Source organism: Phyllostomus discolor, chromosome 14 (genome assembly GCF_004126475.2).
Source record: "Phyllostomus discolor isolate MPI-MPIP mPhyDis1 chromosome 14, mPhyDis1.pri.v3, whole genome shotgun sequence".
Classification (NCBI taxonomy): Eukaryota; Metazoa; Chordata; class Mammalia; order Chiroptera; family Phyllostomidae; genus Phyllostomus; species Phyllostomus discolor.
Window position 1 is genome coordinate 15,777,827 of NC_040916.2, and position 20,840 is coordinate 15,798,666.

A 20,840-nucleotide genomic window follows, 5' to 3' on the forward strand; every position below is an offset into this window, starting at 1 on the left:
ATTTCGTGTTTCCCCAAAACAAAAGCATGAGAATTTCACTCAATACCGTTATGAACATTGTGAATTTTTAAAATGCTGAGACATGGTCTCTACCATACTCAGTCTAGCTGCAGAGATAATTCACTTATGCAAAAAAGAGATCATTGCAAGTTTAGGAAATGTTAAGTACTAAATGACTAAGAGACAGGAAATGCTACAAAACTCAACAATGCAGAAATCACTGGGGTGCACACGAAGTCTTCACAGGAAGGTGAGGCTTAAGTGAAGAAAGAGGAGGACGGTACTTCTTCCTGCAGGGGAATGGCCTGGGAAGTGAGACTAAGGCAGGAATGGGCACACCATGTTCAGAAGACAACAAAGAGATGCCTCTAGCAGGGACGGCTGGTTCCCATCAAAAGGTAAGGAGATGCCCCTGGCCGGTGTGGCTCAGTGGATTGACTGAGTGCTGGCCCACGAACTGAAAGACCAGTTTGAATCCCAGTCAGGGCACATGCCTGGCTTGCAGGCCAGGTCCCCAGTTGGGGGCGTGTAAGAGGCAATCGACTGATCTTTCTCTCACACATCATCGGTGTTTCTCTCTTTCTAACCTCCCTTCTCCTTTCTCTAAAAATAAATAAATAAAATCCTTTTTAAAAAAAGGTAAGGAGATAAATGGCAGAGTAGACACGAGGGCCATTTTACAGAAGCGCGAGAAGGCCAGACTCATGTATGGAGTTTCCGCAAAGGAAAGCCATACACGAATGCCTTTCAGGAATATTAACACAGAAGCACTGCGAAAGATTAACGGGCAGGAGGAGCCCGAACATGCATAAACCGCTGTTATTTCAATACTGGAAGCAATTTTATGAGATCAATGTTCCATTTTAAAGATAGAGAAATAAAGACCCAGGATGCTGTCAGTTCAAGAACAGAGAAAGCGGTGGGCAGTGTTCGATGCAGTCTTCTTGCTGCCTGTGAGAACTGCAGGCAAGGCACCCCTCTGGGAAGACCACTTCACGGTACGGGCACAACGCTGGCAGGTGCTACAAGTGACAAAGAGGAGCCAGCAGGAAGGCTACAGTTCCAGATGGGGTGCGTGTGGAAGAGGGTGAGGAGAGCCGGGAGACCTCAAAGGTGACTGCGCGTCTCGAACCTGGATGGGAGGAGCGGCAGCACGTTGAGGAACAGGGTGAGAAACGTAAGAATTATGCGTTTACTTTGAAGAGCATTCAGTGTGCTGTAACAGAAAGACTGCTAAAACTAGGGAATGTCCAGCAGGCAGAGGGGCAAAATTGTCACAGTGCCAGAGGCTAACTTTCAGACATTATACGTAGCTAAAAGCATATAGTGCCTACCGTGCGCCGGAACCACTCCCAGCACTTGACACATTAATGCACTTGATCTTCATAACTCCAGGGGGTTGACACTATCACTACCTGCACTCTTCGGGTGTGGAAACCGAGCACAGAAAGCTCACGCAGCTCTCCCCGAGACTAACACAGCTGGTGTCTGGGTCCAGGCCGCTCTGACCCAGAGACCATGCTCTGAACCACAATGTTCAACTGTGCTTGCTTACATACCATCTTTTTCATACAAATCAACACAGTTTTAAGAGTTTAAGCCTATCAAACAGTTTATAAACTGTCTGGATAGCAGACATGACGCATCGCTCTGTCTCCCAGGACCTGCCATGAGGGCTGACATGAAGTAGAGGCCGGAGAGACTTGTAAACGTGCTGTGGTCACTGCTGAAGTCCCGTGATCGACTGAACCTGACCACCGAGGAAAAGAAGTGTCCACGAAGAGGAAACAGAGAGCAAGGCTGTGCCTTTCTCTCTGCCGGCGGTGAGGGGAGAAGGACGAGGGAAACAGGGTACAGGGCAGGGTAGTCAGAGTCACGGAATTAGAGCGCCCACACCAGAAGACAGAGCACAAGCAGCTCCCGTGAGGCCCGGAGACCCAGAGACGTCTGTGTCACAGCGGCTGCGGACTGCGTGGCGGTTGCGCACTTCTGTGTGGGCCTGGTAACGCCACGTGAAGGTGTGTTTCCTCTTCATCCCCAGGGACCCGGGATAGTCACTGGCCCCAACTGAGTGTCTGCCGGGGGGATGCGAGGATGGGTGGAAAGGAGAGGGACACAGAGACAAGGGTGCGAGCGTGAGAAAGGAAAACAATCAGAGGAAAAACCGGGCCTTTGGCATCTTTGAGAATATCAATTCCAACAAAGTACCAAGGAAAGAGCTGGTTTACAAGGGATTAAGGAAAAGTAGATGGCAAATACAAGAAAAAACATACAGTATCAGGTAGACTTTAAATTGTTAGACATAGGAAAGGCAGAGCTCAAAGGGAAAACAAAAACAGGAAAGAATTTTTAAAAGAAAACTGAGCTTGGTCCTCAAAAGGAAAGACTAGGAAAGGGAAAAGCAAAGACTAAAAGGAGAGAGACACACAACCGAGAAAAGGTTCTGGAAGAACAGCAGGTAACCAAAAGCACAGGTAAAGAAAGGGATGGCTCAAGACCTGAATCAAAGCGCTTCCCCTTGCTGGTACCCACCGAACCCCCACTTCCACGCCTCCACTTCTCTGCCCACAACCCATCTCATCTAAGGAAAACTCGGACAGGCCTGGCCAGGATGTATTAAATGGAAGTGAGTAATTTTTTTAGAAATGTTCTTGGAATAAAGGAACCATGCAATGTTCCTCCTGCCTGGAATATCCACTTGTCCAATATCTACCCTTAAAAGTCCGACGCACCCTTCATAACTCAGATCAAATCTCACCTTCTCCAAGATACCTCTCACGGTCCTCTCTCTCTGCCGGACGCTCTTCCCTACACTGCCACGGTCCTTCTGGCTCTCTGACACAGCACTGACCAGTTCACCTGCTATCAGGGACTCCGGTGTCTCTCCCAACTATTTCTGAGTTTCCCCCAGGTGTGAAGAAGTCCCTATAATTGTGCTTTCCACGTAGTAAGTTTTCAGTAATTGCCAGTAAAAAACAAAAACAACAACAACAACAAAAACAGATTACAAAATACACTTAAACATGTACAAATTTTTATGGGTAAAGTCTAAACATGGCAACTAGCCTCTTACTACCCAAGAGAAGACTGGTAAGAGAAGCCAAAGTAATCCGTGGCTTAAAGGACGAGAAAAAGAAATAAATGTATGCTGTGCATGTATATCTTCCTATACATTTTTCCTAAATCAGTGGTTCTCCACTGGGCATGGATCTGCACCAACAGGGAACATGTGGTGCAGACCCAAATGTGCGGAAACATTTGTGGTTGTCATAAATAGAGGAGAATGGTACTGGCATCCAGTGGGCAGATGCCAGGGATGCTGCTAAAAGTCATACAGACACACGGGACTGCTCCCCACAATGAAGAATCGGCCCAAAATGTGAGTATGTGTCAAGCTGAAGAAACCCTGTTCCACCTAAGACTCCTCAAGTTTTCTTAAACAATTAGTAGTCACCTACTCGTCCCCCTAAGTAAAAATGAGGTCTAAGGGAGGGCGAAAACAACCTTCCTACACAGCTCCACTTACATGCTAACAAGAAAGGAGTTGGTTACAAGTTCTCACTTACCGTGAGCCATGTTTGCCAAAACGCCATCCCTATGTCTTCCTGTCACTGCCGACTGACCCTTCTCAGTCACACTCTCCTAGACCACTGATGGTAGCTGGAGGCTGCAAACAGTATTTCTGCACTACAAAACAAACCAGCCCTTATTCCGTCTGAACCGCTCTCCATCCCAAAAGTGCCTCATGAAAAATTTGATACACCAGTGTATCCAGAGCTTATTATATAACATACCTTAAAAAACAAAAACAAAAACGCAGCAATCGCTTCATCTGCCATGAACGCAGAACCTAACAGCTATAAAAAAGCAGTGTAACATATGCTAGGACAGGAAGTATACATTCTGAATCCAAATGAAACCACAAGGGAAGCAGAAATTAACTGTCAAAATTATTTAGCCAGTCCAAGATAAAGCAGGTGAAATGCTATTAACACCATTATAACAAAAAATAGACTTATAAATCTAAAGAGAGTGTCACTTTGGGGTTTTTTCCCCCCCAAACAACTGTACCATGCTTGTTAAATCAGACATGTTTGGCTGATTTTCTGGGACCAAAGCTATTTTCAATCCTGTACATGGGGCAGGGGGTGGTGGTGAATGGGTCAGGGATAAGACTTCTTTGCCACTCAATTAATACCAACACATGCTGTAGGGTTCCCGTGGGAGCTACAGGGAGCTCCCAGAGACGGTGGACGCCCAGGGCCGGCACTAGCAGGCAGAGCCTGGAGCCCACCCCACTGAGCATCCACATTCCTCCCAAACGCTCCCACTGACATCCTCTTCCTCTCCCCAGCTAGGGTAAGGTTCTGCTTGCTGCTTGATCCATCCTGCTCCCCTCCCTCTATCTGCCCCTGGTTCCACTATTTACAGTGATACATTTTATCTTACTACATATTGGGTATTTTAGTCAGTATTTAAACAACAACTTTGTTGCTGTTCTATTATTCCTACTTCTGGTAACAAAGTCTCTGACAAAAAAAGTGTATCGTGTAAACATACAAACAAACCACCAACAAGACAGGTAACTTACAGACCCTTCCTGTAAAGGGAACTAACACCAGGATCAACTTCAAATAAACCTCACCGAAAAACCTAGAGCATAAAAAGAAATTAAATCAAAAAGAGGAGCACAGTGAAGGAAGGGGAGGACACTGGAGGGAGCACAGAGTGAGGACAGCTGGCTCCCACGAGGGCAGCAGATGTCATCCAATGGCACCTGTGCCACCTTCTGTAAGAGGATTTGCCCCGTTTGACTGGTGTTCCCTATGGCTATGATAATTCTACTTCCTCACCTCCGAAAACGACTTTGATGATGTTGTCCCTGTTTGGTTCCTCAATACCTCCCCTACCCTTCCTTGCTTTTCCAACTTTGACATGTTAACTTCCACATTTCTATTCTTTCAAATGCTATTCTATTAAAGCACAATATTACACCTCACCTACTATCACACCTATGGCCTATCCTCACCCTTCTCCCACCCTTATCAAATGAACTATTTCAGTGCTACCTTTTTATTTTACTCATCAGAGTGGTGTCTGTCTTTAAAAATCTTTCCATTTTGTCACAAATGAAAAGACTAAATTTTTTTTTCAAGTTGGGTAATACATTTTCAGTATCAGTCTAGAACCCCCATACCTAACGCCATTTCTTCTTTTTCCCACCTGGGCCGGTTCACCCCTCCGTAGGCAACCTGGTGGCGCCCTGCTCCCGGGAAGTCACGATACTGACGCCTCACTGAGTGCGGACACCAGGTCAGCACGATGCACTGCAGCCCAGAACTCCTGGGCTCAAGCGATCCTCAGCCTCCCGAGCAGCTGGGACTACAGGCGCACCCTGCCCATTTCTCATTTTTATAAAATGCAAGAAAGTCCTCTCAACTTGCTCATTTGAACAGGAGTCTTGTCAGTCTGCTATTTCAAAAAAAGACACGTCCCTCCTAACAATAACGACAATGACAAAGTCTGATCATCTTTTCCTGCCCAGATCACCACCTTCTTTCCCACACAGAGAACAGGTTATTTTTCCACCTGCCGTCTCTGCTCTATTCCTACAGAAAAATAGACTAATTCAATCCACTTGATGTTGAATTCCTTTTCTTTGTCTTACGGATGCTGCTTACCTCATCTCCTCGTTTCTTACCCTTTGGAAACTACCACCTTGCTCCTGGTTTGCCACCACTCCACCATTCAACGCCGGACACCCCAGCTCACCCTAACAAATTAATTCAGCTGAGACGAAACGAATTTTCATCTACATGAGGGAAGATCTGCAGCTCTGCAGTTTAAAAACTGCCCAGTCATGGTCTTCCACAGACAAAGGTAGGCAAGAAAACTCTTCCTAAAGTCAAGGTCACAAAGAGTAACTGCTACACCCCCAACTACACTCATTCAGCTGATACCCAGCATCCTCCCCGAGTTGTCTGTAAAAACCAACAGTTCCTTTTTCATCAAAGAAAAGAAAGTGAACATAATGCTTCCCTGAAGACATTCTCTGGTCTCCCCACACCAGACTTTAAATAGAATGATTACCTTAAAAGGAAGAGGGGAAATTTGGGCTGGTGTAAGCCTTTCTTTATTAGAAAGGCTTGTCCCAGAGTACAACTGGCCCTGAGACCTGCTTTATTTAGTTAGGACACACGTGCAAGAGCCAGAAAAAATTGGCTCCCAGGAATCTCTAAGGGATTCCCAGGTCTCATGCCTGTTCCATTTTACCTGTTCAACTGCAGCTGGAAAATAAAGGTTATTCAAACAGGGTGTTCATTCTTATTCTCTCTCTTCTTCTGGAACGAAGTTCATCTCCAACTATCTACCATCGATTCCACAACTTAAGGATAAATCTCCTGGACCAGGGAGACTTACACAACGTAACATATATCAACACAGCCTCTCAAAGCCAACTAACCTTCCCATTAAAATTCCCACCACTCTCCCACTGTACTTTTTATCATACCTTTCTAGTGCCATTGCCCCCACCTTATTTCTGGCCTTAACTGCCCATTACACCACACAGGTTCATCTTCCTAATACATAGCTATAAAAATGTGAAGTCCCTTTTAAACAAATCGCCTCAGGTTCTCTGTTGTCCATTTTGACTATAAGCTACAGTTCAGGACATTCACGGCCCCCCCAAACATGGGCACCTTATCAAACAGCCTTCCCCTGTCTCCCTATCTTGCTTCATTTTTCTTCCCAGTACTTGTCACTACCCGATAAACATCCTCATTTGTTCCTTTTGCTCACCACGAGATCCTCCATGCCTAGAATTTAGTACACTCTCAACACGCATCTGTGGGAAGAACAGAAGGCCCCAGACATGCTGCACAACACAGCTGATGTGGACTGAGAAGACCTGCATTTGAGTTCCACAGCTTCCACACACCAGCTGTAGATCCTCAACAACTTTAACTCCTTTGGGCTATATTTCCTCATCTGTAAAAGGAAGGGATGAAACTTAGTAACTTACAAGACTATTTTTTCCAGCTGCATCACCCTACCACAGTCATCCCTAACCTTTTTGGCACCAGGGACCGGTTTCATGGAAGACAATTTTTCTACCGACCAGGGTGGGGCGGATGGCTTTGGGATGATTTAAGCACATTCCGTTCAAGCTCACCTCCAGCTGTGCTGTCAGGTTCCTAACAGGCCCAGACCAGTACTGGCCCGCAACCGGAGGTTGGGGACCCCGGCCTGGAGGTCTTGTGTAACTGGACTGAACACCGCCCTGGCCCCCAACCTCTCTGTCTACACAGCTCTGCTCAGTTTCCTTCCATTTGGATTCTACTCTTCTCAATCCATACCTTTAATACTGGATACAAAATATGGGATACACAATACTGGATAAACAATCCAATACTCTTGATCCTTCAGGGCCATTTTAAGTGCCATTTTCTCCTTGAAGCCTAACAAACTAAACTCTGTAAGAGGGTGGAGTCCTTACTTTCTATTCTCTGCAGCTGGTACAATGCCTCCTATATAGTTGATCAACAAAATGACTGATGAATCACGAGTGTATACGTGAGTAAATGAACAAAGGACGCTTCTCCTGATTCCCCCCAATTGCTCAGGTAATCTCCTGCCTTTGGACTTTTGTAACACTTGGCATCTTTTATGACACCATTTTCACTCTGTGCTGTTATTTATTTACTTGCCTAATGTGTATTATATTAAACTGCAAATTCCTTAAAATTAAGGACCATCCCGGTGATCACTTTCCACAGCCACCCTGTACAGCATCCGCCACAGATCTTTGCCACAGGTGTATTAAGTTTATCTGACATAATAAACAATAAGCAGACGTTATAGTGGGAAAAAAGGACCTTGATATCTAAATATCCTTCCAACTACCCTATAATCACCCAGCACACATGCTCTGTGGACCTCTGCCCTGTTCAACTCAGGCATTCTGCCGTCCCTCAATACTTTCACTTCACTAAACAACTAACGTGACTTTTCTGCTCATTTCAGACTTCTACCCCATGCAATTTCCTCCTCCGCAAGGTATGAAACTACTTTTAAAAAACATCTGCCCATATGCCTGCCTTTCTTAGTTCTGCTCCTGGAAGACAAAAGGACCCGCTCTAAGGTCTGCCTCCCCCGTTTCTATGCAGAAGCAACTCCTCCCCAGTTATCTCAGGCTCTAACGACCTCATTTTTCTCTGCCGCCAAGATCTTGACCCTTATTACACCTCTAACTCCAAGTTCTTAATCCAGCTTCCTTGGAACCTTCCTGGCTGCACAATGGCTGGTGCCCTTCCATTCAATACGCTCTCGCCATCCTGTACTGCTTCCAGGGTGTCCGCATCGCCCCCCTTGCCCCACTCCAGACACATCCCACACTCGCAGACTGTACCCACACGACATACAAGTTCTTCACACCACTCTTAAAAGAGTGGCATCTCCGACTACACTGAGTCTAACCCAGTTTCTTCCGGGGAACCCAACCCCGTCCATTGTATACCTCTCCCTTTCCTCACTTCCTCATCCATTCCCCCTTTTCATGTCCCCACCCCCACTCCGCCAACTAACTACAGATGGCATTATTACCTAGTACTTCCAATCCAAGAATGAAGAACAAACTCCAGTTGCCCGCGGTTTCCCCCTCCTCCAGCCCTTCCTCTCCCAACCCCCCACACACCCCAGGTGTGCAGACTTCCACCCCGTCTTCCGATCACGCATCGCTCCAGCCAATCCCACACCACACCAGGTTCCCCCCGCCACCGGGACGAGACTCCTCCACACCCACCTCCAGCCGGGGTCGCCGTCGCCTCCCCGGGCGCCTGCCCCCACCCCTCAGCTGCGAGCCCGCGACCCCGAGCGCGCGCGCACACACACACATTCTCACGCTTCCCCAACCTCTCTCCCCGCACCGAGAGTCGCCGGCTTCGCTGGAGCTCAGCCCGGCCCGCGGGGGGCTCAGCACCCCGGTATGTGCCCGTTCCACCCCCTCTCGCGTGTCCCCTCGCAGCCCCCGCCTCCCTGCCGGGCAAGGAGAGAACCCAGCAACTCCCTCGCCACCCCGGATATACCACCTCTGTGTCTGTAGCTCCATGCCCGAGCCCTCGGCCGGCTCCCCCTTCGTGCGAGGCCGGCCTCGGCACTCACCGGAGATACTGCGCGCTCTGCAGGCTCATCCTCCGCCGCCGCGTCTTCCCGCGAAGCCTCTGTGGGTTTCTCAGGCTCCTCGGAGCGGCCCCGCGGCACCGCGGGTGCTGGCGGCCGCCGCCATCTTCCTCTCCTCCAGCTCCTCCTCGCTCGGCGGGGGGGTGGGGGGTGAGTGAGACCGAGGGGAGGGACCGGGGAAACTGCTCTAGCTGCTGCTCCGGCCCGTGGGGCGCAGGGACACTCCGACCCGGGAGGAGGGAGGGGGAGGGAAGAGGGAAGGGGGCGGGGGAAAGAGGAGGGAGAAGCAGAGGAAGGAAGTAGGGGGTCCCTCTCGCGAGACTTCAGTGGTGCCGGCCCCTCCGGGTTGGTTTTTGACTCGGTAGAGCTCCCTCTCGGGATCAGCTACCTGGGCGGCGACTGTGTGGTTGCTGAGTAGCCCGCTGGTGGCGCTTGGAGGCTTCTGGCCAATCCACCCCTCTCCCCTGCGCGAGGGGGGAACCCCAGCTTCATCGGGAACATCGAGCCCAAATCTACTGGGAGTTACACTCAAAGTCTTCCCCCGTCCTTCCCTCCCCCGACTGCTCTCTTCCTTTTTCCACTCCTCCACTATTCCCTGCCGGAAACGGCACCCCTTCCTCCTACAGTTCCGCCCGCCAGTCCCTCGACTCCGGTCTTCCCTCGCGCCCCAGAATGACGCTGAGGACCCCCACCTCTTTTCTGCAGTTCCTCCCCCTGCACTCAGGGAGACTGTTGGAGGGGATGGGGTGGAGCCCACGGAGGAAGAGAAAGGAATCCAATTGGATTGGATAAGCAGCTGACATGGCAACGGGAGGCTGTAGTATTGTCATAGTAACCAATGTGTGCCTACCGGGTGACCCTCCCCTAGCGAATAGATAGATACTCGGGAAGGTGCCCAGGGTTTCCCCTTGGCTTCCCTTACATCTAAAGTCCTCCCCCGGGCTGGGAATCCGGGTAGTTCTCCCGGGCTGTGAAGTTCATTTCCTCCTCCCTTTCCCCTGCCCCCAGCTTTGGGGGACACCCCCAGGCATGCACCGTGGGCTTTTCCACCCGCCCTCCAGCGGGAACCACCTCCATAGTTTCCTCTCAGCCGGGCGTGGAGAGGGCCGGGCCTGCGAAGAAGACGCGGGGCCCGAAGGCTGGCAGGCGGCGAGCTGAAGCAGGGAGAGCGAGGAGGCGCAGCTGGGCTGCGTGGCGGGCGAGGGGTTTTCCCCACAGCAGCCTCGAGCTCGGGGAGGCGGGATCCCGCCAGGACGGGGTCCCTGAGGGAGGAGAACGGCACACGACAGCCTCGATCCCTCTCCTGCGGACAGGGGCCTCCGACTTTTCCGAGCGGGCAGGAGGATTCCTTATAGGAATCTCCCACACCCACCCTCCGCGACCAGCCTTCTCGGAGTTCCCCCGCGGCCTTCCCGAGCCACGCCACCTGCCGCAGGGAGGCCGGAGTGAGAGAGGGGGCGCGTCCTATAAGCCTAACAAGTGGGTTTGTATCATTGAGAGCCAAGGAGGTGGCGAAACGCTGACGATTGCCATCCCTCCCAGAAGTACCTCAAATGGGGGTCCCCTTAACTATCCAAAGCAGACCGAGTTCCTCCTTCCTATGCAAACTTCTTCCTTCTCTAATGGGTCTGCAGTGTCTCAGAATTTGTCACTGTGTCCTTTGGGTTGGAGAGGAAAGGGTTGGGTAAAATAGGATTAAAAAAAAAAAAACTTAGTTACTAGCACGAAGTTCCAGTGGAAGAGGGGTCTAGGGAAAAAAATGTTCATTACAGTAAATCTTTTTGCTTATTTATTATGTGTATTTTGTGTCAGTCTTAGGGCTGAAAGCAGAAATCAAGAATGGAATCAATAGTAATATTGAGCGTGTGAGAAGTAGCTGAAGGAGTAGTCGTCTTAATGGTTTGAAGGAATTATTTGACATTTATTTTCGACTCGTACCGTGGAGTCGTTTAAGCCGCTCTCCCAAAGGACTTTGGGAAGTGTAACAGCGTAAAACCCTCCAAAAATGTAGTCCTCACTGGATAGTTAAAAATCCGGATTTTATTGGGCTAATTTTGTTCAGCTGAATTCCGGTACCTGATTCCTGCCGTTTTCCATGCTAGGTAAAGAGGCGCTTTCAAGATCCTTCCCCTGAAACGGGATCTGTTAAAAGACTGGACCAATGTCTGTTTGGAACTCGTGAGTAAGTTTGGAGGAAATGAAAGTACAGGCTGCTTTGAAATAAATCCCAAAGACAGCTTATGGCTAACAAAACAAACTGGACTGCGCCCCACCTGCCGCACACGCCTACTGTGATGCGGTGTGACGGTGACTGCAGCTGTACAATGCCCCTGTCGTCCCTCACTGCACGGGTGCGCCGCCGCCCACTCGTGGGAAAGAGAGCCACCTAGTGAGAGATTGTTCTCCTCTCTGGCTCGTCAACCCGCAGAGCCCCAGGATGGAGATGACTGCTCCATACTGCCTAAAACACCCTACATTTATCTCCTGACGTTTATTGGTTAGATTTTTTAAAAGATGTTAGCCAGAATAAAACTTTTGTTATGTAAACTAATGACCCCTCTCCCCCAGTAATCATCATAATAATTCCTCTTTTGTCTGTGGCCTTTATCTCCAGTAAACCGCACTGGAGCATACATTGTGATGCTCCTGATAAGCCATCTAGACCGATGTTACTGTCTTCTCATTTTGGAAATAAGGGAACGTGGGCCAAAAAGATGAGCCCTGCCTTGGCTGGGTGGATCAGTGGATTGAGCATCAACCTAGGAACCAAAAGGTCACTGGTAGTATTCCCGGCCAGGGCTGCGGGGGTGTGCAAGAGGATCGATGTTTCTCTCCCTCCCTTCCCCTCTCTCTAAAAGTAAATAAATAAAATCTTTTGTTTTAAAAGAGGTGAATCCTTTTGTTGTGTTGTTCATTCAGTAAGCTTATTGAGCACTTGTTATTTCAGGCACTGTCCAGGTTACTATGGATACCGCAATAAAAGAGACATGGTCCCAGTCTTGGAGGAACCCACCTGCTGGTAGAGGTACCAGAGAGTAGACAAAGATGCAATATGATAGGTGTGATAATTAAGGTAAGAACAAAGTAATTTAGGTACACAGATGAGGGTCAGGAATGTAAACAATCTTTGTATTTTATAGCAGCTTTCCTAACAGTTTTTTAAAGAGACTCCAATAGCTTCACAATGTTCTTACAAACTAGAAAGAATAGTAATGTTTACATTTTACAGATTATAAGACATTGATGCCCATCTTGAAAATAACTTAAAAATCAATAGGACTCGGCCCTGGCTATTGTGGCTTAGTAGATTGAGCACCGGCCTGCAAACCAAAGGGTCACTAGTTCAATTCCCAGTCAGGGCGCATGCCTGGGTTGCAGGCCAGGTCCCCAGTAGTGGGCGTACAAGACTCAACCACACATTGATATATCTCTCCCTCTCTTCCTCCTTCCCTTCCCCTCTCTCTAAATAAATAAAATATTTTTAAAAATTAAATGTTTCAATATATCTATTGAAACATTTTTTTAAAAAATCAATAGGACTCAGAAAAATCAGGACCCAGAATTTACATATTGCTTAATGTACATTCCTTAGTCTCATCTCTTCCTACTGCCCCTCCCCATCAACAGATTTGTAGAATACAAACATCTTCCTGCAATAGATTTTACTTACTTTTTTCCCCTGCAGATCCAGGCTACATCTAAACCAAAAAAATTGGAGAAACTGTCTCATTTCATTTATAACAACCTGATTTCAAGTTTTCAGTTTGTGCCTAAGTGATTTTATGGAAAGACCATAGGCCAGCAGACCTGAGCGTGCATTCCAACTGAGTCTCTGAACTTCAGTTTCTTCCTGGACCGAAATGGAAACATTACTATGAAAGGTGTCCTATGCGCTTTAATGACGATACGTGTGACGGTACGGAGTATATGAGTGCCTGACATTCTGCACAGCCACTTGAGAAACCCTGCTGTTTTTTTGCACTCTTGCTCTTTTACATCAAGCAAAAAGGATAAAATGGAGAAGTACTGGAGGATAGAGTTATTCTTAAAATAATAGTTTCTCTAATCTTTGTCTCTAATACTCATAGGGCTGGCCATACACCCAAATCTGTTCTCATTCAGTGCTAGAATGCAGACTTCTTCATCCATGACTCTGATTACAGAAAAGAATAGAATATCAGGAGCTTGAGCATCAGATTCTAGAGGGATGGAATTTAAAACACCTTTTATCACAAAAAGAACTGCCTAATAGAACCACATTTGGGCGCAAGTAAACACAGAGGCCAGTTTTCAATCAGACGCCAAGTACTTGCCGAGAAGCTGCCCTTAACATTCCTGCCCAGTTTACCCTGAGCTTGGACAACCTGACAATTAACACATAGCTAGCTAGCCTCCTCCCTTTTTATAATAATAGACAGCTCACCTGTTCCACAAAAACCTTAACAAGCAGTAATTTATTTTGATATTTAGCCTACATAGTCTGAATGTCTTCAACTCGTGTGTACAATTAGGTACTTAATAAATGTGTTTCTATTTTGAGAAGGGTGATTGATCAACTGCAGTAGGCAAGGACACCACGCACAGGAGGCTGGCCTGTGCTCTGGATAACCACACCTTAGACCAGGGAGCTACGTGATTCAGTCAAATGAGTGATTCATTCTCTTTGAAAAATGAATCAGATACAAACTGACATTTAAACTCAGGTCTCCTGTAACTCGTGATTTCCTAGGCCAAGGGTCAGCAGCCTCTCTCCAACAGTTTGCTAAGTGTGTGTGTATTCATTTGCTCCTAAGAGGGAGTCCCTGAGCGTAAAGAACAGTCCGGAAGCATTGCAGTCCACGACCCAAGAGAAGAAACTTCTGTGTGAGGTGGCAGTGAGGCTGGAGAATGGGATTCAGAGCTCTTTGTCCTGTGGTTTTCCTAATATTTATTAAGGGAAACATTCATAATCCTCAGGAATTTTCCCCAAGTCCCCATAAGAAAATTTCTCTGGGAAAGAACCACACCTTAAAATCTTATCTGCTAATTTAATGGATACTGACCATCCAGAGAAGTGAAGAAGAAATGCTCATAGGGAAGAATGAAGAGTATTAAAAAAGAAATTAAAACCTGACTCTCTTATGCTCTATATTATCCAAGGGCCTCAGTGTTCATGGATCTCTTTACTACTCAATACTACCAAAGCCATCTTGGGGGTCCCTAGTCAACAACTAGTATATTTCATGTCAAAATCTGTTGTATTACCCAGAAGGTGCTTTTGTTTGTTTGTTTGTTTAAAATGCCTAACTAAAAGGAAAAAATCTTTTACTCTTTTGTAGTTTTCAGTTTCCTGATTTCTGTAGGGTAGACTACTATTTGTGAGCACTGAGAATGTGATACTGACATTCATTGTTACACATGTGCTCTTCTCCACAACCGTGAGAAACCACATGCGTGCACACACACACACAGCATCCTCTTTTCCCTGCCCTTATTACTTTATTGCCTCCATTTGCAATTCAAGGTAAAACACAATAGGCCAAGAGACATAGGCCGCATATTCATCACCCAAGGCACACTTGGGCACACAGATTCGTACCAAGAACTATTCTGCTTGGCTTAACTACCCTAGGGTCCTTTCAGTTCTCAGAAGAATTCAACACATCAGACATCTAGATAGTTTTGCCATATATATAAAAAAAAATTCTTACTGTCACTGGTTACTGGATATTAGCACACATTCCAAAACAAATTCAATATTAGGCTTTTTAGAAATTTTTTATTTTTTTTCTTTTCTAGCTTGAATTTTCCCATTGGCTTTCCATCGCCCTCAACATGCAGTGTCCGATCCTTTGGATGACCTTTGTGATCTGGTCCTTGCCCGCCTCTTTCTCTGTCATTTCCTGATGTCGCCACTGTAGCCACAATGACCTTCTCTTAGTCCCTTGAATGGGCAGCGTTCCTTTCCTTTCAGAGCCTTTACTCAATCTGTGCCCTTATCTAGATAACATCTCCCTCGACCACTCATCCTTTCTCATGCTTCAAGACTAAACGGGAACTCCTCTGGAGAAAAACATCTTTTCTACCCACCTCCCCCAGTCAAGCTAGGTCAGCTACACCTCTGACACATTCCCACAGCTCCCTGCCCTTCTCCTTCATGGTATTTTTCGTATTTGTAATTCTTTGTTCAATGTCTTTTGTCCAGTTGGCTATAAGCTCTGTAAAGGCAAACACTGCACTGTTTGGCTCATTCATGTATTATCACGCCCTTAGCAGGGCACCTGGCACAAGGGTGCTCAATACATTTTTGTGGATTCAATGAATCTTAGAAAAAAGAAACAAATAGGAATTTGGGCATGGCTTGCATATAGGTGTGTTAAATGGCTGACCATCTTACTATAGAATATAGAAGTAACCCCTAAGTAATGAGGAGATAATTTTACTGGGCCTTCAACCCATGTGGGGATTGAAATCTGCTGTTGAAAGTTTTCATTAAATGAAATGTAGTTAGGCAATGAGCACAGAGCATACTTGTAAGATGATGGACAACTCATCAGTTACCTCACAGCAAAGTCACATACTTCAACAGAAAAAAAGTCTTCAGTGTCCAAACCCTTTCTATTTAGCTCTTACGCTTTTTAATTTGGGAATAGGGGAAGCATTTAACCCTTTTATTATGCGGTAAAAAGAAAAACACACTGCTGGGGAGAATGAAAGGAGGGAGGAGAGGCTATTAGCTAATTGAAAAACAGAGTAGAAAAGTTAGAGTGAAAACCTCAGAAAGAAAATTAGATCAGAGTAGAGAATGGAAAGCTTGGTGATCTTCGTAGTTGCCACCAGGAAAGTGTTAGTAAATTCTGGCTTTACTGTTTTCCTCCTGTAGTTGGGTGGGGCTGAATAAACTGAATGTAAGTTTCTTCAGGAAAGGGTCATGTGCAGTTTCCAAGCCAGTGAGATGCTTATGTTTCCAGAGGCAAGTTCTTTGAGTTCAATTAGATAATGTATTACAATATACTTAGCCATAACTCAACAGGTGGTGCTGCTGTTCATATGCATATAGAGTGAATCAGAGCTTCACACACTCAACTTCACTCTGTAATTAATATGAGTTCGGCTTTTAAAAAAGCATGAAATGTTGTAGAACTGCATTTAGAGAGAGAGCAGTACACAGCACACCGCCTCAGAACCATATGACCTACTGTACCTTGACCAAGTATAAGTTGCCAGGAGGGAAAAGAACTTCCATCTACTCACAGTGGCCGTCTCAGTTCATTAGCAAGTTTATGTTTGAATGAGATGAGATCCAAGACCTGTCAAAGCTGAAGAGGATGAAGAGGCTCATAAGGAGCAAATCCAGCTGCCACGCTTTCCTCTGTTCTCTCTCAAAATGACATCTCCGGAATCATCCTCTGGCGAGTGATTCTCTCTCTCTCTCTCAGCTTTTCATTAGTGTCCCCCAAGTGATCCAGTCATTTGTCCAATAGGACCTGCGTGGCTTTAGCTCTTTAACAATGTCCCTGCAGTGGAGCCAAGCCAATAAGGGCACGCCAGACACTGGAACGCCCCCATTTCCAAAATATGTATAGCAGCAGCCTAGACATTACAGAGGTTATTAAGTGCAGAAGTTGAAATTAATTTTCTATAAGTCAAACAGCCAAATTTAAGCATGAAAACCCAGTAGGAATCTCTTTTTTTTAAATATATTTTATCCTGGCTGGTATAGCTCAGTGGATTGAGCGTGGGCTGTGAACCAAAGCATCGCAGGTTCGATTCCCAGTCAGGGCACATGCCTGGGTTGCAGGCCACGGCCCCCAGCAACTGCACATTGACGTTTCTCTCTCTCTCTCTTTCTCCCTCCCTCCCTTCTTCCTCTAAAAATAAATAAATAAAATCTTTAAAATATATATATATATAATCAATTATGCTATAACAGTTGTCCCATTCCCCCCTTCACTCCCCTCCACCCTCCACCCTCTCCCACCCACTCCCCCTCCTTTAGTTCATGTCCATGTGTCATACTTATAAGTTCTTTAGCTTCTACATTTTCCATACTATTCTTACCCTTCCCCTGTTTATTTTCTACCTACCGTTTATGCTACTTATTCTCTGTACCTTTCCCCCCTCTCTCCTCCTCCCACTCCCCTGTTGCTAACCCTCCATGTGATCTCCATTTCTGTGGTTCTGTTCCTGTTCCCAGTAGCAATCTTAAGTAGAGTCCAGAGTTTAGGGTCTGTGGGGGGTGTTCCACTCATGATCAGTTCCCGTCTTTCTCTGCTCTTTCTCATCAAATCAAAATCTAAACCAATACTTTCATTGTGGAAGTTTAATCTGGATGTATCCTGATACTGAAAAGAAAGCTTGATGAGTTATGGATCCTCTAAAATTTCAGTATTTACCTTTCCTTTCATTCATTCAATCTTCAAAAATCTATTGAGAACTTTTTATGTAAAGCAGGGGTGTCAAACTCATTTTCACTGGGAGTGACATCAGCCTTGTGTTTGCCTTCAAAGGGCCGAATGTAATTTTTAGGACCGTATAAATGTAACTACTCCTTAATGGTTACGTGAGAGCTCAGCACTGCCGCTGGGGTAGAAACAAGGTGCCGGGGCGGATAAAACAAGGCGGAGAGCTGGATTCGGCCCGGGGCCTTATGTTTGCCACCTGTGATGTAAGGGATCATAGGCTGGTACTGGGGTATGAATGGTGTATGCAGTCTTGCTCTCAAATTTAAAGTTTGGGGGGAATCAATGAATAGGGCAGTTACCGAGGGATAAATCTGGGGTAGAGTTCTCTGGAGCCATTCCACCCCAAGATTCAAGAGCAGACATGCAATCAGATGATCCACTTACGTGTCTCAGTTAACTACAAATCCTTCAAAAGGAGACTTTGCAGAGTTTACTTTTCCAAATTCTACCTCCCAGCAGGAAGAGAAATCTATACAGTGCAACTGGCCAGAAAAGTGACAGAAAACCGTGATTAATAGTATTCTAGACTAACATATGCCTGAAAGACACAAAACTGTATACATGAAGTATGACTATGGAATAGAATTGTATAGAAGTGGTCAGAAATGCAATATAATTTAATGGTTATTTTTTGTGAGATCAGCTACTTATGAGTGGCTTTTCTTTCTGTATTTATTTGTATTTTTCAATATCTCCCACCAACCAAAAACTAAAATAGATTTCTTGTTGTTGTTGCTGTTTTTGTTTGTTATTGTTTTTAAAGAATGCTGAACTATCTGCCACATCACAAGAGCCTGAAAGTAACATTGGAAATTGAAAAGGAGGTAGGTTAAAGGTAAGTGTAACGGCTTTTTACATCCTGGTGACTGAAAAACCAGATCTTATAGACAGTTCCTAAGGCATTTCCTAAGGCTCCCTCTAATGCACTCTCAGGTACTGATACCTTTGTACAAACAAAAACTAATGAGGGTGATCACCTTGGAATATATTGTTACTGTCTTTGGTAATTTTGGGTCTAGCAGGAACTACTACAGCCTAAGAAAGATCAAATGCTGTGGATGGGATTCACACACACACACACACACACACACAAATCAATTTAAGAAATAAAAATCTGCCCTGGCTGGCATAGCTCAGTGGATTGAGCGCAGACTGCGAACCAAAGTGTCACAGGTTCGATCCCCAGTCAGGGTACATGCCTGGGTTGCAGGCCATGACCCGCAGCAACCGCACATTGATGTTTTTCTCTCTCTCTATCTCCCTCCCTTCCCTCTCTAAAAATAAATAAATAAAATTTTAAAAAAATGAAATAAAATCTAAAATGAAACCAATACTTAACCTTTTTGCCTTCTCTTACCTTTATAATTCTCCTCTTCCCTCAATTTTAGGTCACTGTCCCTGGTCCCTCCCAGTTATATAACAATGTGCATCTTCCTTCTTTCTCTGGAATGTAACCAGTCAAGAAATTTTTTATGGGTGAGGAAGAAGGAGAGAAGCAGGAAAATTGAGTTGAGAAGAAAGCAAGAGTGGGGAAAGAGAAGATAAAAGGAAACCATGAAATCTGGAGGAGAAGAAAACAGAAATGGGGGAGCAAAGAAACACACCGTGTGGGGCAGGAATCGTCGTTAGACACCGATCTGTTCATATCTCCTTTCCTTGAGAGATATTAAGAAAACACTAGATCCGCCTTCTGTCTTAAAAACAAGAAAGGGGATTTGGTGACCTCTGAAATATGCTTCCAGACTCAGCAATCTCTGTCTTCTGAAGGGGCATCCTGCTTCTTGCTGCCTATACTCTGCAATAGTTGGAGGTAATTCCATGTAACAATCCAGTTCAAAGAGGCAGGTATATAGCACGAGAAACTCCGCATTGCCATTTTAAAGACTGGTCTTCAGCCCTGGCTGGCGTAGCTCAGTGGATTGAGCGTGGGCTGCGACCCAGGCATCGCAGGTTCGATTCCCAGTCAGGGCACATGCCTAGGTTGCAGGCCATGACCTCCAGCAACCGCACATTGATTTCTCTCTCCTTCCCTCCCTCCCTCTCTCTCTCTCTACAAATAAATAAATAAAAATGTTAAAAAAAAAAAAAAGACTGGTCTTCAAAACAAAACGTGTTGCCCTGGGCTTGTTGGTTGAAAAATTGTCCCGTAACCGAAAGACCGCTGGTTTGATTCCAGGTCAGGGCACATGCCAGGGTTGTGGACTTGATCCCATGTTGAGGCCGGTACAGGAGGCACCTGACCAGTGTTTTTCATCTCCCTCTCTCTCTCTCTCTCTTCTCTTCTCTAGAATGAAAATAAAGTAAACCTTAAAAAATGCATCCTTTGAATTTCACCTATGGGTGCAAAGTGTAATGTCACCTGACATCCATTTTGGGTAAAAGTGAAAACATCATTTAAAACAAAGCAATAAAAACAGCGCAGTCCAGACAGCTGTAGGGAACTTTTTGGCCAACCCAACACTATATACAAGATCTGCCCAGAGGTATCCAGCCATGTCATATGAAAAATCGAGACACTTATTGAAAAAGATACAAGGAACATTGTACAGAGGACAATGATGCCTCAGTCCCCTTCAAAGTAGGCACCTTGGGACCTCACATCCAGTCGCCATCTGCTGCCCTGTTGTATTTTCCTGAATCTCATGGAGGGTCTGCAGTCTCTTCTCTTTCAAAGGTGATTTTGGTTTGGGGAAAAGCCAGAAGTCGCATAGCACCAAATCTGGGCTATAGGGGGTCTGAGTCACCTGGGTGATTTGATGTTTTGCAAAAAAAAACCTCTGCACAAAACATGATGCATGAGCAGGCGTGTTGTCATGATGAAGCTGCCAGTCACCAGTTTCCCATAACTGCGGCCTTCTGAATCATCCACATAGTTTCTGCAGAGGAATGTTCAAACTTAGTGCAAAATTTGATGCAGATTTTTTGCTCTACTTGCTCACTCATTTTTAATGCAACAGCCACACAGTACACTCAACAGTGTCTACCGACCCCACTGACTAGTACAGTGAAGTTGTAATTATTCATGCACACGCATTCCAGTCCACTCTCCTTGGCTGCCAGGTTACATCAATGTTGTGCAAACCGTTCTCGTTTTATTAACAATGCTGAACTTTTTCCCAACAGACCTTGTATACTCTGAAGAAAATCCTCTTTTACTCTTCAGGTGATCTTGAGATCATCAGGAACCTTCAAACTAAATCTAACAATCTCCTGTAA

The 20,840-nt window shown here is 45.9% G+C and overlaps 1 protein-coding gene and 1 long non-coding RNA gene across 7 annotated transcripts in view; one reads left to right on the plus strand and one right to left on the minus strand.

The window, feature by feature from the left end:
• Nucleotides 1-9,828, minus strand: part of SMG7 (SMG7 nonsense mediated mRNA decay factor) — a 66,729-nt gene extending 56,901 nt beyond the window's left edge. For 2 of the 4 annotated variants that reach the window (XM_028530576.2, XM_028530579.2), the window contains exon 1: nt 9,163-9,431. In XM_028530576.2, coding sequence (XP_028386377.1) covers nt 9,163-9,191 — 29 coding nt within the window. In that variant the 5' untranslated portion in view covers nt 9,192-9,431. Of the gene's footprint in view, nt 1-9,162 lie in introns of all 4 variants that reach the window. The other 2 variants (XM_028530574.2, XM_028530575.2) reach the window with 2 other exon arrangements.
• A 543-nt stretch (nt 9,829-10,371) lies between these two features.
• Nucleotides 10,372-19,518, plus strand: LOC118498186. 3 transcript variants are annotated; one of them, XR_004900708.1, is made up of 4 exons: nt 10,372-10,663; nt 11,283-11,362; nt 12,128-12,253; nt 19,013-19,518. It is a non-coding gene; the product is annotated as an uncharacterized LOC118498186 (long non-coding RNA). The 3 variants fall into 3 exon arrangements; XR_004900710.1 differs by having other exon boundaries at nt 10,372-10,659; XR_004900709.1 differs by lacking the exon at nt 19,013-19,518 and adding an exon at nt 16,416-16,566.
• Nucleotides 19,519-20,840: the final 1,322 nt, after the last annotated feature.